General features: G+C 39.2%; 1 protein-coding gene across 2 annotated transcripts in view; it reads left to right on the top strand.

Moving 5' to 3' along the window:
* The window catches only part of OPRM1 (opioid receptor mu 1), a 168,215-nt gene that overhangs the window by 45,227 nt on the left and 110,150 nt on the right, over positions 1–12,838 (top strand). Inside the window, exon 4 of one of the 2 annotated variants that reach the window (XM_036872213.1) lies at positions 7,263–7,741. The exons of the other annotated variant lie outside the window; for it this stretch is intronic. Within the exon in view, the coding sequence (XP_036728108.1) occupies positions 7,263–7,301 (39 nt within the window). The 3' untranslated portion in view covers positions 7,302–7,741. Of the gene's footprint in view, positions 1–7,262; positions 7,742–12,838 lie in introns of those variants that run through there. 2 annotated transcript variants of the gene reach the window in all.

Below are 12,838 nucleotides of genomic sequence, written 5' to 3'. Positions count from 1 at the left end.
TAGATCTCCTCTGAAATATCACACTGATTTCTCAAATAAAGCTTTAGTCTGCTCTGTTAACCAGTTGCAAACAATATTAATGGAAGACAAGAGGAAAGCAAAATTCTTCAACCCTGATTTTATTTCAAGCTTCTCTTTCAGAGAAATGATCTTCAGCCTGAAACATTATTAAGAAAGAATTGAAGACCAGTAAAGGTGAAGATATTGTTAGAGAACATTCAGAAATGAGGTCGAATCTCTTGGAGATCTTAAAACACTAAGAGAACTTGTAAATGAAACACAATTAATGAAACACAAATCATAACTTCAAAGGCAAAGGAGTTATGAAAACTGCAAAGACTATGTAGCTTTGCGCTAATTGTTTTTAGAACCTAGATCAGATTATTAAAGTGTATTTTGAGAGCACTTAGAAAGGAAGCAGTAACCTCTAGGAGGTGAGATAAGTTCTCAAGAATTAGTTACAAGACAAATTTTATTTTCTTAGAGGACAGAGAAATCAGGTACCCCAGTATCAATAGTGTTTTTAACAAGAGATTTGACAAGCTCTTGTTAATTTCTACACTTCTATCCTATATTGGATTATGATCTGAATATAATGGTACAGCTTTGATTCCCACCTGAAGGGTCCCAATCAATGGAGAAATACTCAATAACCTATGATCAGGTAAGGAGTCAAACGTACTAGAAGAGTGAGAAAAAAACTAAAACTATAGTAGTTACTAGAAGAAAAACTTTAGCCCAAAAATCCAATTATAGAAAGATAGAATGTGAGTGATAACAGATGTGAAAAAAGTCATAAAGATTTTATTTCATGAACCAACAATATGATACAGGCCATATCAACTCTTGCAATTATAGATAATCACATCAATAGAATTTTGGTGTCTAGAACCAAAGAAATATTAGCCTCACTCTAATAGACAACACACTTCAGGAACGAAATAAGCAAAATAGATTGTGTTCAGAGATGAACAACCAAGAAGGCAAAAGGAGTTAAAATTCCTTAATATGACAAATGGTTGAAATAAGTGCACATGATTACCTGGGAAATAGAAGGCTCAAATGGCACAAGATAGTTATCTTCATATACTTAAAGGGATGTGAGCACGGAATTGGACTTACCAACATGACTCCAATAATTAAAGACAATAGGTGGAAGCTACAGGGAAAGGGATTGCAATACAACCAAAGAAAGAATTTTCTAAGCTTTGAGACACTAAGATTCCCTTGTCACTGGAAGTCTTGAATGTCCAAACATCAGCATTTTGCCTACATAAAAGGGGATGTTACAAGAACTCAAGTGTTAAGATTTGATGTTTAGGGAATCAGAACAAATGACTCTTTCATAAGTTTTTTAGTTTTTACAAGTTCTACTGAGTTCCTATAGAAAATGCTAATATGTGGTCTGTTAAAAAATAGCTTTTAGACAAATGTTCAGAAATGTTGCATATCTTATTTTGGTCATGGGGACTGATACTTGGATTAGCATTTTAAAGGCTTTGAAAATCCCTATTATATTTGTATGTGTGTGTGTGTGTGTGTGTGTGTGTGTGTGTGTGTGTGTGTGCTGCATTTAGTTCTGTATATATACTTGCCTCTTGTCCTTTAAGCTAAAGTTCTCAAATTTATCTGAGCACAGTCTCAGTTTTTCAAGAGACACATTGTAACATCTCACAGAATGGTTTCCGCTAAGCATTTCAAAAAGCCCACTGTAGATCATTAGTCCCAGTTATGGACAAACCTGTTCCAAATCCAATGTTTTACTAGAATAAATGGCAATGTCCCATAATGTCAGGCATTAACCAGGGTTCTAAAATTGATTATCAATCTCTTATTCTCACTCATTCAAAATACATGGTCTAAATACAAACAAGATATTGAAACTTCATATCTCTGAAAATAGAACAGGTTGTGTTTTGTTTGGGTTTTCACTTTTGTTTTGCTTTGTTTTGAAGCCTCTCACTTTCTGGTTACAATCCTAAAGGAGGAAATCTTTTAAAACTGATCTATAGTCAACTGTGAGAAGCGTGCCAAAGGTTAAATAATTACAATCTTTCTTGTGAAAGAATGCAAGATAGAAGCCAAGCCACCTGGGCTCTGGTGCCAGGCTGCAGATAACCAGCTGTGTGGACTTGGCATCCCATGCTAATGGCTGCCAAGGGGATCTCTTCATAAGCAGGACTCTCCCAGCTTCTGTTGACGGCCAGTGAATTAGGGCTCATTTCTGGGCTTGATTAATTACCCCTATTCAGAGTCTGGGGGCTAGCTTCTCGTAGTGAACAACAAAAGTAACCACCAAAGCTTCCTTTTGTGAAGGAATTTATTATATTGAACAAAAAATTCATATTAAAAGCAGAAGGAAGCATATGGCATATTGAGTCTGGATCCTTTGAACTACCAGATTATTCCACCTCTCCTTGAATTCTCCTTCACTGAAGTGTGACCCCTTGTTATACTCTAGATCCCAATATGTTTGATTCCGGCAATGGAACTTGGAAGAAGGGATGAGTTATCCATTATTTAGGTAAATGGAGATCTTTACCTATGAGTCATCCACTCCCAAAGTTTTTTTGTGTGGCTCTGTTATTATGGCTTCTGTAATGAATGGGATTTTGAAGTCCATTACTGGCTGAAACACTAATCAGCTTCAGAAGTACCCAAGTCTGGTACTGGCTTCAACTGTAACTTTGGATGGCATCACAAATAGGACAGAGAAAATGGAAGTGGAAGAGAGTGCTGCAAAGAGCAAAAATAAAAATATTAAACGGGCTTTTCTCAACCAATACTCTTGGGCCTGTCACTTCCCCTCTCAAGACCTCTATTTCCTCCCATAGATTAATGAAATTGGAAAAGGCAATCTTTTAAACTCCTTCCAGGGATAGGAAGCACATGTCAATCATTGTATGGATAGAGATTAAAAGTGCTTTAAATAAGCTTCAGTTTGAACCTAAAAGCTTTTCAAAACTTTATTTTTCAAAATAGGCTAAAAAATAGCCCAAGGGGATTTACTAGTTGACTTCCTGGAAAAAATAACAGTTTAAGAAGCTCTTGAAAAAATTGGAAAGCTGATGGTAGATGAAAATATTTTATCTATGTCAAATGTTAAATTTACTGAATCTACAATGGTACTGTGGTACTGTCAGGAAAGAAGCCCAGTCTTAGAAAATGGCAGGGAGCAGCAAGTTTCCAAAAGAGTTATCTCAGCAACTAAGCAGTTCAGCTTGTTATGACCCTCTGGGTGCCAAAAATAGACAATGTGACCCAGTGGTTCAGAGAAAACAGTTTACTACCCACAGCACAGCAAAGAGTAGGAGCATCAACACAGGAGTGCTGGTTCCCTTGCCCCCGTGTCCCATGGAGTGACACAATAGACCCTGATTGTCACTATGCACACAGTTGATTGCACCACAACTGACAAGCCCAGAGCTAGGGCTTCACCACCTTTTGTAGCAAGCAGTAAACAAAGCAATCTTCCTCCTGTAAGAGCAAGGAATCGCAAATTGGTCCTACTGTGGTCCTTATGTGGTTTGGCAGTAAAGGGTCTTACTTGACTATGTGACTATAGAAGCTACTTGGAGTCAGAAGCTAGTAAGGCCTTGCAGCTCAGCTCGGTCAGCAAGAATGTACAGGGATGCTTGATGAACTGCCTCTCACAGTAATTCACCTGTCAGCTCCACTTATTCTTGGCTCAGTTCAATGTTCATAGGATTATGCCACCCCATCAGCAATTTGGATTAGACACACTGATAGAGGCTAGGACCGAATCTGTCTCATTTATCTCAATAAATACGTGATTAGGATTATTGTTCATAGAATCCCTATCAACAGGATCAGGTCAATCTGCACTTTTGACCTCAGCCATGTACTCCCAGATCACAGACTCAACTGATTAAGTCCCAGAGAGGGTTAACAGGTCTTACTGCAGATAATCAGGTAGCTTCTTTCTCATGATGCGCGTGGATTGCACCACAATATTGTTATTGATAGTATGAATGCAAACACAACAGGAGTGGTTGGCAACCATACTTATCGGAATGTAGTCAAAGGCCAATCAGTGACTCATTTACAATCAGGGAGTTTAGCCTGACCTGTTGATTTCCTATGGCATATTCCACCTCATTGGCTATGGTAGCTAAAGTCAAGGCTGAGTGCCTGGCCTATCTCTAGAATGAGGACTCTGATGTCAGGGGACAATACTTACACTGCTGTATGACACAGGGATTCATGTCTCCTTTGGGTAGCGCAGTCTTCTTTATTTGAGGGCCTAACGAAAGGAATGTGATCCAAGGAGTAGTGTCATTGCCAATAATTGCAGGGGGTCAAAGAGGCACTAAGCCTCCCGTCCCCATGCCTAGTAGAGAGATATCCTGTAGCACTCTCTCTCCCACGTAACAAACATATAACTGAAGGGGACAGGTTATTCCAATTCTAGATTTGTTGCTAAACTTGATTTGGATCACAATTACATTGATTTGGATAATCCATAGGAGCAGGGTCACCAAATAGTTGTGGCCTTGATAGCCACATATGGCATGACCCAAGGGCACTCAGGTATCAGGAGAAGCTTATGAATTGGTATGAGCTTAAATGAAACAAGACTGCTTCTATCTGTGTGTGTTTGTACATGTACAAGGTTTTCACCTTTAGGAGCTGCATTAGGCATAACTCAAGACCAGCCAAACCCACGTGAGTTTCTCTGACCTCATAGCACATAGACTGGGGTGATAAACCCCGCAGTAGGTCAGTTTGGCAATCAGAGCTGTTTCTTGTCCAGTGGACCATGTAATTGCTTTGCCAGGCTGCGGGGCTGGAATCTGGAGACAAAGAGAGCATTAATCATTTCCCCCTGCCAGCAACTCCAAAGCCTAAGATATTCCTTCCTCAGCTGAAGTGGGGAATGGTGCCAGGAAGGCTCGTAGGGATACCCCTCGTGGAGGCTGCCTCCTCTTCCAGAAATCTGTAGTTCAAAACGCTCCAGGGCCAGGCTGCTCTTGCAGTGCCTCCAGAGCCGCCTGCTGCTTAGGTCCTCAGCCAAATTTGACAGATTATCTGATGAACTTGCAGACAACTAAATGCGTACATAGACAAGGCGCATATTGTCTCCAATAGCTAGACAGTGAAATGAAGTGCTGAGCTATGTTTCTGGTAATGGGGAGTCATAGTGCAAAGAATATTTCCTTTATTGCCTCTGGAATCCACTTTTGAGTCATAGCCCACCCAAGATTTTGACAGCCGAGGTGCTTCACTCACCCTCTAAATGCATAACCTTCCTCACTCCTTCGTCAGCTCTGGGTCTAACAGTTGCTCCGTCTGTTGATCAAAATGCCCCTGGGCTTGTTTCCTTTCCCTCTCACTAAGGGTCCATAAGTTGGTGTTCACTGTAGGGACATATTGACCTCTGGATGTTCCTGGTTGTGACTTAAGACCGGATGCATTTGTGCTTTCCTCCATGGCGGGGCCTAGAGTGCTCTCCTAGTCCCCTCGTCCACAGGAGAGCAAGCAGCAATCATGGCACCACTTGGGAAGCTGCTTAGATTTTTCCGCTCACCACTCAGCCTCCATCCATCAACTCAACTCATGTTTATCAGCAGGTAAGACAGGGTGGACCATTCACTCCCTGTCTCTGCACCACATGGGCCAGAACATTTGCCACTAGCTCCCAAGCAGTTTCTTCACCTCCTCAAATCTCATCCACGAGCCCTTGTCTTTTCTCTTTCAAAAAGTCATCATCCACCTTGACACACTGTTTGTTGTACAGTTTGGGAAGAATCTCATCCTCTTAGAAGATGACAAGACGTAACAAGACTCCAAAGGAGATGACTGAGCAAGCAAACAGGCTGTCTTGCCACAAGTCCATAGGGGCCCAAAGTAGATAAAAATACTTAGGTTATTATAGCGCAGAGAACTGTAGAAGCTTTAGCTTGGTAGAGTCTCCCTGCTCCCAAGCCCCACGGGGTGATGCGATGGGACCAGATGTTGGCTGCTCACACAATGGGTTGAGTCACAGTCAAGGAACCCATAGCTAAAATCTGGTTTATTGGCAGCAAGCAATAAACCAACCTCCCAGGAGTAAGCAGTCCACAGTGATCAATGCTGTGGTCACCTTGACCTACTGAATCGCCTAAGTTACCACTGTAGGAACTGTTCAGGGTCAGAGATTGGTTAGCCTTACAGTTTGGCACAATCAGCAAGGATGAGCAGGGGCGTCCGGGGCTCATGGCAGACTGCCTCTTCCACAGCGATCACATAGTGATCGCTCCATTCCTTATTCCTAGGAAATGTATATCGAAGTATAGAGGGATCAATTTAGCATCAAATGGTTCAACAAGATAATGTGTGTGTGTGTGTGTGTGTGTGTGTGTGTGTGTGTGTGTGTGTGTCTTTGTGTCTGGAAGGAGAAAAAAAAAGAAGAGAAAGCAAATGGTATGATGAAAGGGGTACAATCTTAACAGTAGGTGAATCTGGGTAAAGGGTACACACGTGTTCTTTGTACCATTCTAATTCTCACACTTTTCCTGAAGTTTGAAACTTACCAAAATAAAGTTAAAGGAAAACAATTCTCATCCCTTTGCACTTACTATACAAACACCTCCTTTTTTCTCAACAAAAATTTTAACAACCAGGACACAGCAATTATCTGTTCATTATCAAACTTGTTTCATGTCCATAATCCTTCTCCCTTATTTGAAAATATCAAGCCATAATTTTGTGTGTGAACAAATGTCCCATTTTTGCTCAACAGATACGCTAGCTTTACAGTGGAGGTGGGGATGGGGAAATCTCTGAACTTCAAATCAGTTGCTTCAGAAAAAAGAATCCGCTGATTTGGAGAATTGGGTGAAATATAAATTTTCTTCACCTAGAAATAAAGAACGTAAACAGTACTACAAAAAGAGGTGTTGCTTTTCTTTTGAAAGTTTGGTCAAATCATGAATAATTTGAAGACAAGGAGGGAAGAGAGTCAAGGACAGAGGGAAACAGAGCTTGGGTTAAAATATATTTTTTCAAGAACCCATCAATAACATCTCTTTCATGACTAGTGTTTAATTCCTATTCATTAGTGTGTACAAATGCAATAGCATATTCATAATGACCCAGGAGATTAAATAACATCTTGATATTTAGGAAAAACTCTGAGAGTTGCAGGTGAAAGTATACATGAAAGTTCTCAATATAATTCTGACACAAAGAAGATGCCCAATAAATGTGCACTGCAACCCTATCTGAAACATTCACTGTCTTTGCTCTTTCTCGTCTTTCAGCTAGAAAATCTGGAAGCAGAAACCGCTCCACTACCTTAACTGGGTCTCATGCCATTCAGACCCTCACTGAGCTTAGAAGCCACCAACTATGTGGAAGCAGGTCACTGCAAGAATGTTGGAAAGCTCTGGTTTCCTAGGGAAGTGCCTGCTCTGAGTCATCAAAACTCTTTCCTCTCTGGCCACTCCATTCTGCACATGAGAGGGACAACCAAACTAAATCAAGCACTAGGAAGGAAAGAACCAAACCACACTGAGTTTGCTTGTGTACATAATCACAAGGAAGATGCCCAAAGGGACCGAAACGTGCTGTGGTATGTGCATTGAGGTTACCATCGAAGATGGCCCTTCTGTAGGTAATATTGTTTTCAAGCGAACATTTATAGTCTCATCAAAGAAAAACCATTAATTGTTACATTCACCGTAGTAACATGTAAAGTAAATGCTACCTCTGATCAAAGCAACTGATGTGGAATTCCAAGACTTTCCAGTCTTCTGTAAGAGAATACTTTGCTCTATTTTGACCTTTAATGTTAACCTTAAAATTATCTTCAGTTAAGACATAACTTCCACCTTCATGTCTTGTTTTGCATTTTTTAAAAAACTAACATCTCTTACCTAGCTCCATTATTGCAAGGGAAGAAATTAACATGAAAGGTAATCTGAAACCCAGTAACGTGTGGGCTGCAGAAAGGTTGATTTTTGTGCACTGCCAGTACTTCCTGAGAGTCATAATAGGAGATTTTCCACTCTTAGGCTTTCAGTGGTTTGCTCCCCAGTTTTAACTGTGCAGTTTCTTTGCTCCCATCCAAGTGTTCGAAAAGGTAATAGTGGGTCGATGAGCTCATCACTTTATCCCTGCAGGAAGTCAAGCACTAAAGTGTACTCTTTATTTCTCAATAATTTCTCCTTACTACATGCTCCCTTTACATCATATTTTCTTTTTTTAAAACTCTGCTCATAATACTTATGCCTTTTGAATCAGCAAGATAAAATGACAGATGTTTTTTATTGATTTTCAGAACAGTTTAAACTTTTTTAAAAAATATGGATCCAGTCAGCTTAATCTCAAAATAGAAAGATTCAAATGACCATGGAGAAAAATGGGTGATCTACTTTTCACTCCTCTGTAGTTACCTGGACATGAAATATTAACAATGACCCAAGAATATTTTTCTAATATTATGTTTCTATAATGTCATCACCAATATGTTGGTCTTTTTGATCTTTGCTAAATGTCAAGGTTTCCTTTGTAAAATGTCAGTCCTCTAAGTAGTTTCTCTAAGACAATTCTTCTCTTTGGTTTGCTTTGGCATGAAATACAGTTAGAGATTTGGCAATCACCCATTTTATTTGATCTATATAAACAATCAAATTAGATGACCCATGCCCTAAAGCTCTCCACTTTGAACTTTTGTCTGCATTGATTAAATGAATCAAGTACACTGTAGTTTTCTTTGAAGACACAGTAGAGAACAGGGTGCCAGCTTCCCTTATAAGAACATTCCTGAGTCTACAATCTGCCAGTAGTCTCAACCTTACAATCTGCATTCATTCTTCAATCTAACAAGGCACAAATATGCACCGGATATCCAAGGGCGATGTTTCAGGAAGACAGCTGTCATGGATTGGAATAAATGAATTTACTGTCTCAGATCCTATAGGCTGTAGTTATGTGGATCCAGCCCACATCTCTGTTGGATGAGAAAAACAAAACAAAACACAGGATAAGTGTTTTAGTGTTTCCTTCTGATGAAGTCTTATATTTGCCTCTAATAATCTCCATTTCTCAAATATAATGTCCCAGAATGGATATGCATTATTTTTTAATTTTTTACATTTCCTGAGCAAAATAATTAAAACCAGGACCGTGAAAAGATTTAGAAAGTCAAGTAAATGCATTTGTTTATATACATTATATACATAATATACATATATACACTACTAGAGCTTCCACAAGTAAAAGGGGTGATTCAAATGAAGCACAATAAGGGAGAATGAAATATTTGTATATAAGTCATTGGGGAGGAAAGTTCTTATTTTTAATGGGCCATAATAACATGAGTTTTCTCAAGGGATTACATAGTACAGCTTTCTGCTCATAAGGCTGTTTCTCAATAATCATTACTTCCGCCTAATGACCAGCTCTTAGTTAAGACATTCTAAAGTGAATAACACAGTAGTGTGTTTTTTATATTTTTCATTCAAAATCTTTTTTTTATTTTCATGGAAACATTTCTCCTGTTCTTTTTTTTTTAATTTTTATTGACATATAGTTGATTTATAATGTTGTGTTAGTTTCAGGTGTACAGCAAAGTGAATCAGTTATACATGTACATATAACTACTCCTTTTTATCATAAATTTGCTGGAACTACATTGCAATTCCGTGGCAAATAGAGAAGTAACAGCCCGGACGCAGTTGGCTGAGCTAAAGCTTCTTATGAAATCAAGATTAAGAAAATGTAATGTTCTGCTTTGTTCTTTGTTCTTTTATTCTTTTATTTCACCCTTGTCCTTATGCATGGAATTTCTTCCTCATTTGGCATTTCAGTAATGCTGACTCTAGATACAAAGTGGAAGTTTTGCTTCTTCACCTGATTTCTTGCTGTGGAATTTCTCATCTCTAGTACATAGTGGCCTTTCCTCTTTGGTCTCTACCTTCTCTGTTATTTTGCTCTGGCATCCTTCTCTCCCTGGAGGGAGGTGAGACTCAGCTGGAGCAAAAGTGAGTCACCAGGACTTTACTGCCAATACCCCTACTCAGGGGAGGGGGTCCTCGGAAGGGGATTTGATCACACGTTTGTTTTAAACTTTTGCTGTAATATTCTGGATCCACCCTAGCAATCTGATGATATCAAATAAAAGAGTTTAGCAGAGAAGCTAAAAGGTTGAGTTTCAAGGTCATCAAGATCCATGTCTGAAAACATATTGTGGCATTTTTTGGCTTTCTGGCTTTGAGCACCGTATTTCAGCTCTTTTACCTTCAGCCTTCTCTTAAAAGTAGGGCCTATGGTAGCACCCTTATGGGGTTATGGTCAGGATCAAGTGAGGTAATGTATATAAAAATCTAGACCTACCATGTAGCAAATGCTCCCTATGTGGAGTGAAAATTATAAATGAAATCTATCCAGGGCTTCCCTGGTGGCGCAGTGGTTAGGAATCCGCCTGCCAATGCAGGGGACACGGTTTCGAGCCCTGGTCTGGAAGGATCCCACATGCCGCGGAGCAACTAGGCCCGTGAGCCACAATTGCTGAGCCTGCACGTCTGGAGTCTGTGCTCCGCAACAAGAGAGGCCGCGATAGTGAGAGGCCACGCACCGCGATGGAGAGTGGCCCCCGCTTGCTGCAACTAGAGAAAGCCCTCGCACAGAAACGAAGACCCAACACAGCCATAAATAAATAAATAAATAAATAAATAAATAAATAAATAAATAAAATAAAATAAACTATGTCAAAAAAAAAGAAAAAAGAGAGAGAGAGAGTAACTTGGTGAATTCATTGGGAATCACCTCTAATCACCTTTGGCACAAAACCCTGAGAGGGACGTCTTTTGAGAAAACAGGAAGCACCTCAAGCAGAATTTCCTGTGATAGAATAGCATCCCAACTGTGCCATCAGAAGAACAAGACTCTTAATTTGGCCACTTGAAATACTTCTCAACATTGAAATAGACAGTTGGCAGTTTTAAAATAAGATCATCGAAAAAACAGCTTTGAGTTGGTAAGAGGATATTCATTTCCTTAGATAATATGACATGTTTTGCTAAAACTGATATCCATTCACTTGCAAATTTCATTATTGAAAAAGCACACTTAGCTTATTTAATATTACCCCCCAAAAAAGATGCTAATAAAGTTCTGTTTTCAGCGTTATCACAGCGGCCCTTTATGTCTCAAGATCCAGGCAAAAGTTGAAATTCAGAAGCACAGATTCAAAACCTAGTAGAGAAATGTAACTAAGGTACAAAGAAAGTACCTCTGAAAAGATTCTCTCTGACCACATTTATTACAAAGACCCCAAAGCTTTCAAAGTCCTTACTTAAGTCAAGTATATATTTTTTTTAATTTTGTTTTATTTACCTTTTTATACAGCAGGTTCTTATTAGTCATCAATTTTATACACTTCAGTGTACACATGTCAATCCCAATCACCCAATTCATCCCACCACCACCCCCCCGGCCGCTTTCCCACCTTGGTGTCCATACGTTTGTTCTCTACATCTGTGTCTCAATTTCTGCCCTGCAAACTGGTTCATCTGTACCATTTTTCTAGGTTCCACATATATGCGTTAATATACGGTGTTTGTTTTTCTCTTTCTGACTTACTTAACTCAGTATGACAGTCTCTAGATCCATCCACGTCTCAAAAAATGACACAATTTCGTTCTTTTTATGGCTGAGTAACATTCCATTGTATATATGTACCACATCTTCTTTATCCATTCGTCTGTCAATGGGCATTTAGGTTGCTTCCATGACCTGGCTATTGTGAATAGTGCTGCAGTGAACATTGGGGTGCATGTGTCTTTTTGAATTATGGTTTTCTCTGAGTGCATGCCCGGTAGTGGGATTGCTGGATCATACAGTAATTCTATTTTTAGTTTTTGAAGGAACCTCCATACGATTCTCCATAGTGGCTGTATCAATTTACATTCCCACCAACAGTGCAAGAGGGTTCCCTTTTCTCCACACCCTCTCCAGCATTTGTTGTTTGTAGATTTTTTTGATGATGTCCATTCTAACTGGTGTGAGGTGATACCTCATTGTAGTTTTGATTTACATTTCTCTAATAATTAGTGATGTTGAGCAGCTTTTCATGTGCTTCTTGGCCATCTGTATGTCTTCTTTGGAGAAATGTCTATTTAGGTCTTCTGCCCATTTTTCGATTGGGTTGTTTTTTTTTAATATTGAGCTGCATGAGCTGTTTATATATTTTGGAGATTAATCCGTTGTCTGTTGATTCATTTGCAAATATTTTCTCCCATTCTGAGGGTTGTCTTTTCATCTTGTTTATGGTTTCCTTTGTTGTGCAAAAGCTTTGAAGTTTCATTAGGTCCCATTTGTTTATTTGTGTTTTTATTTCCATTACTCTAGAAGGTGGATCAAAAAATATCTTGCTGTGATTTATGTCAAAGACTGTTCTTCCTATGTTTTCCTCTAAGAGTTTTATAGTGTCCAGTCTTACATTAGGGTCTTTAATCCATTTTGAGTTTATTTTTGTGTATGGTGTTAGGGAGTGTTCTAATTTCATTCTTTTACATGTAGCTGTCCAGTTTTCTCAGCACCACTTATTGAAGAGACTGTCTTTTCTCCATTGTATATCCTTGCTTCCTTTGTCATAGATTAGTTGACCATAGGTGGGTGGGTTTATCTCTGGGCTTTCTATCCTGTTCCATTGATCTATATTTCTATTTTTGTGCCAGTACCATATTGTCTTGATTACTGTAGCTTTGTTGTATAGTCTGATGTCAGGGAATCTGATTCCTCCAGCTCCGTTTTTTTCCCTCAAGACTGCTTTGGCTATTCGGGGTCTTTTGTGTCTCCATATAAATTTTAAGATTTTTTTGTTCTAGTTCCA

Source organism: Balaenoptera musculus, chromosome 12 (assembly GCF_009873245.2).
Source record: "Balaenoptera musculus isolate JJ_BM4_2016_0621 chromosome 12, mBalMus1.pri.v3, whole genome shotgun sequence".
NCBI classification, from domain to species: Eukaryota; Metazoa; Chordata; class Mammalia; order Artiodactyla; family Balaenopteridae; genus Balaenoptera; species Balaenoptera musculus.
Note: the sequence above shows the minus strand (reverse complement) of the source record. Positions and strands in the feature narration are given on the sequence as shown.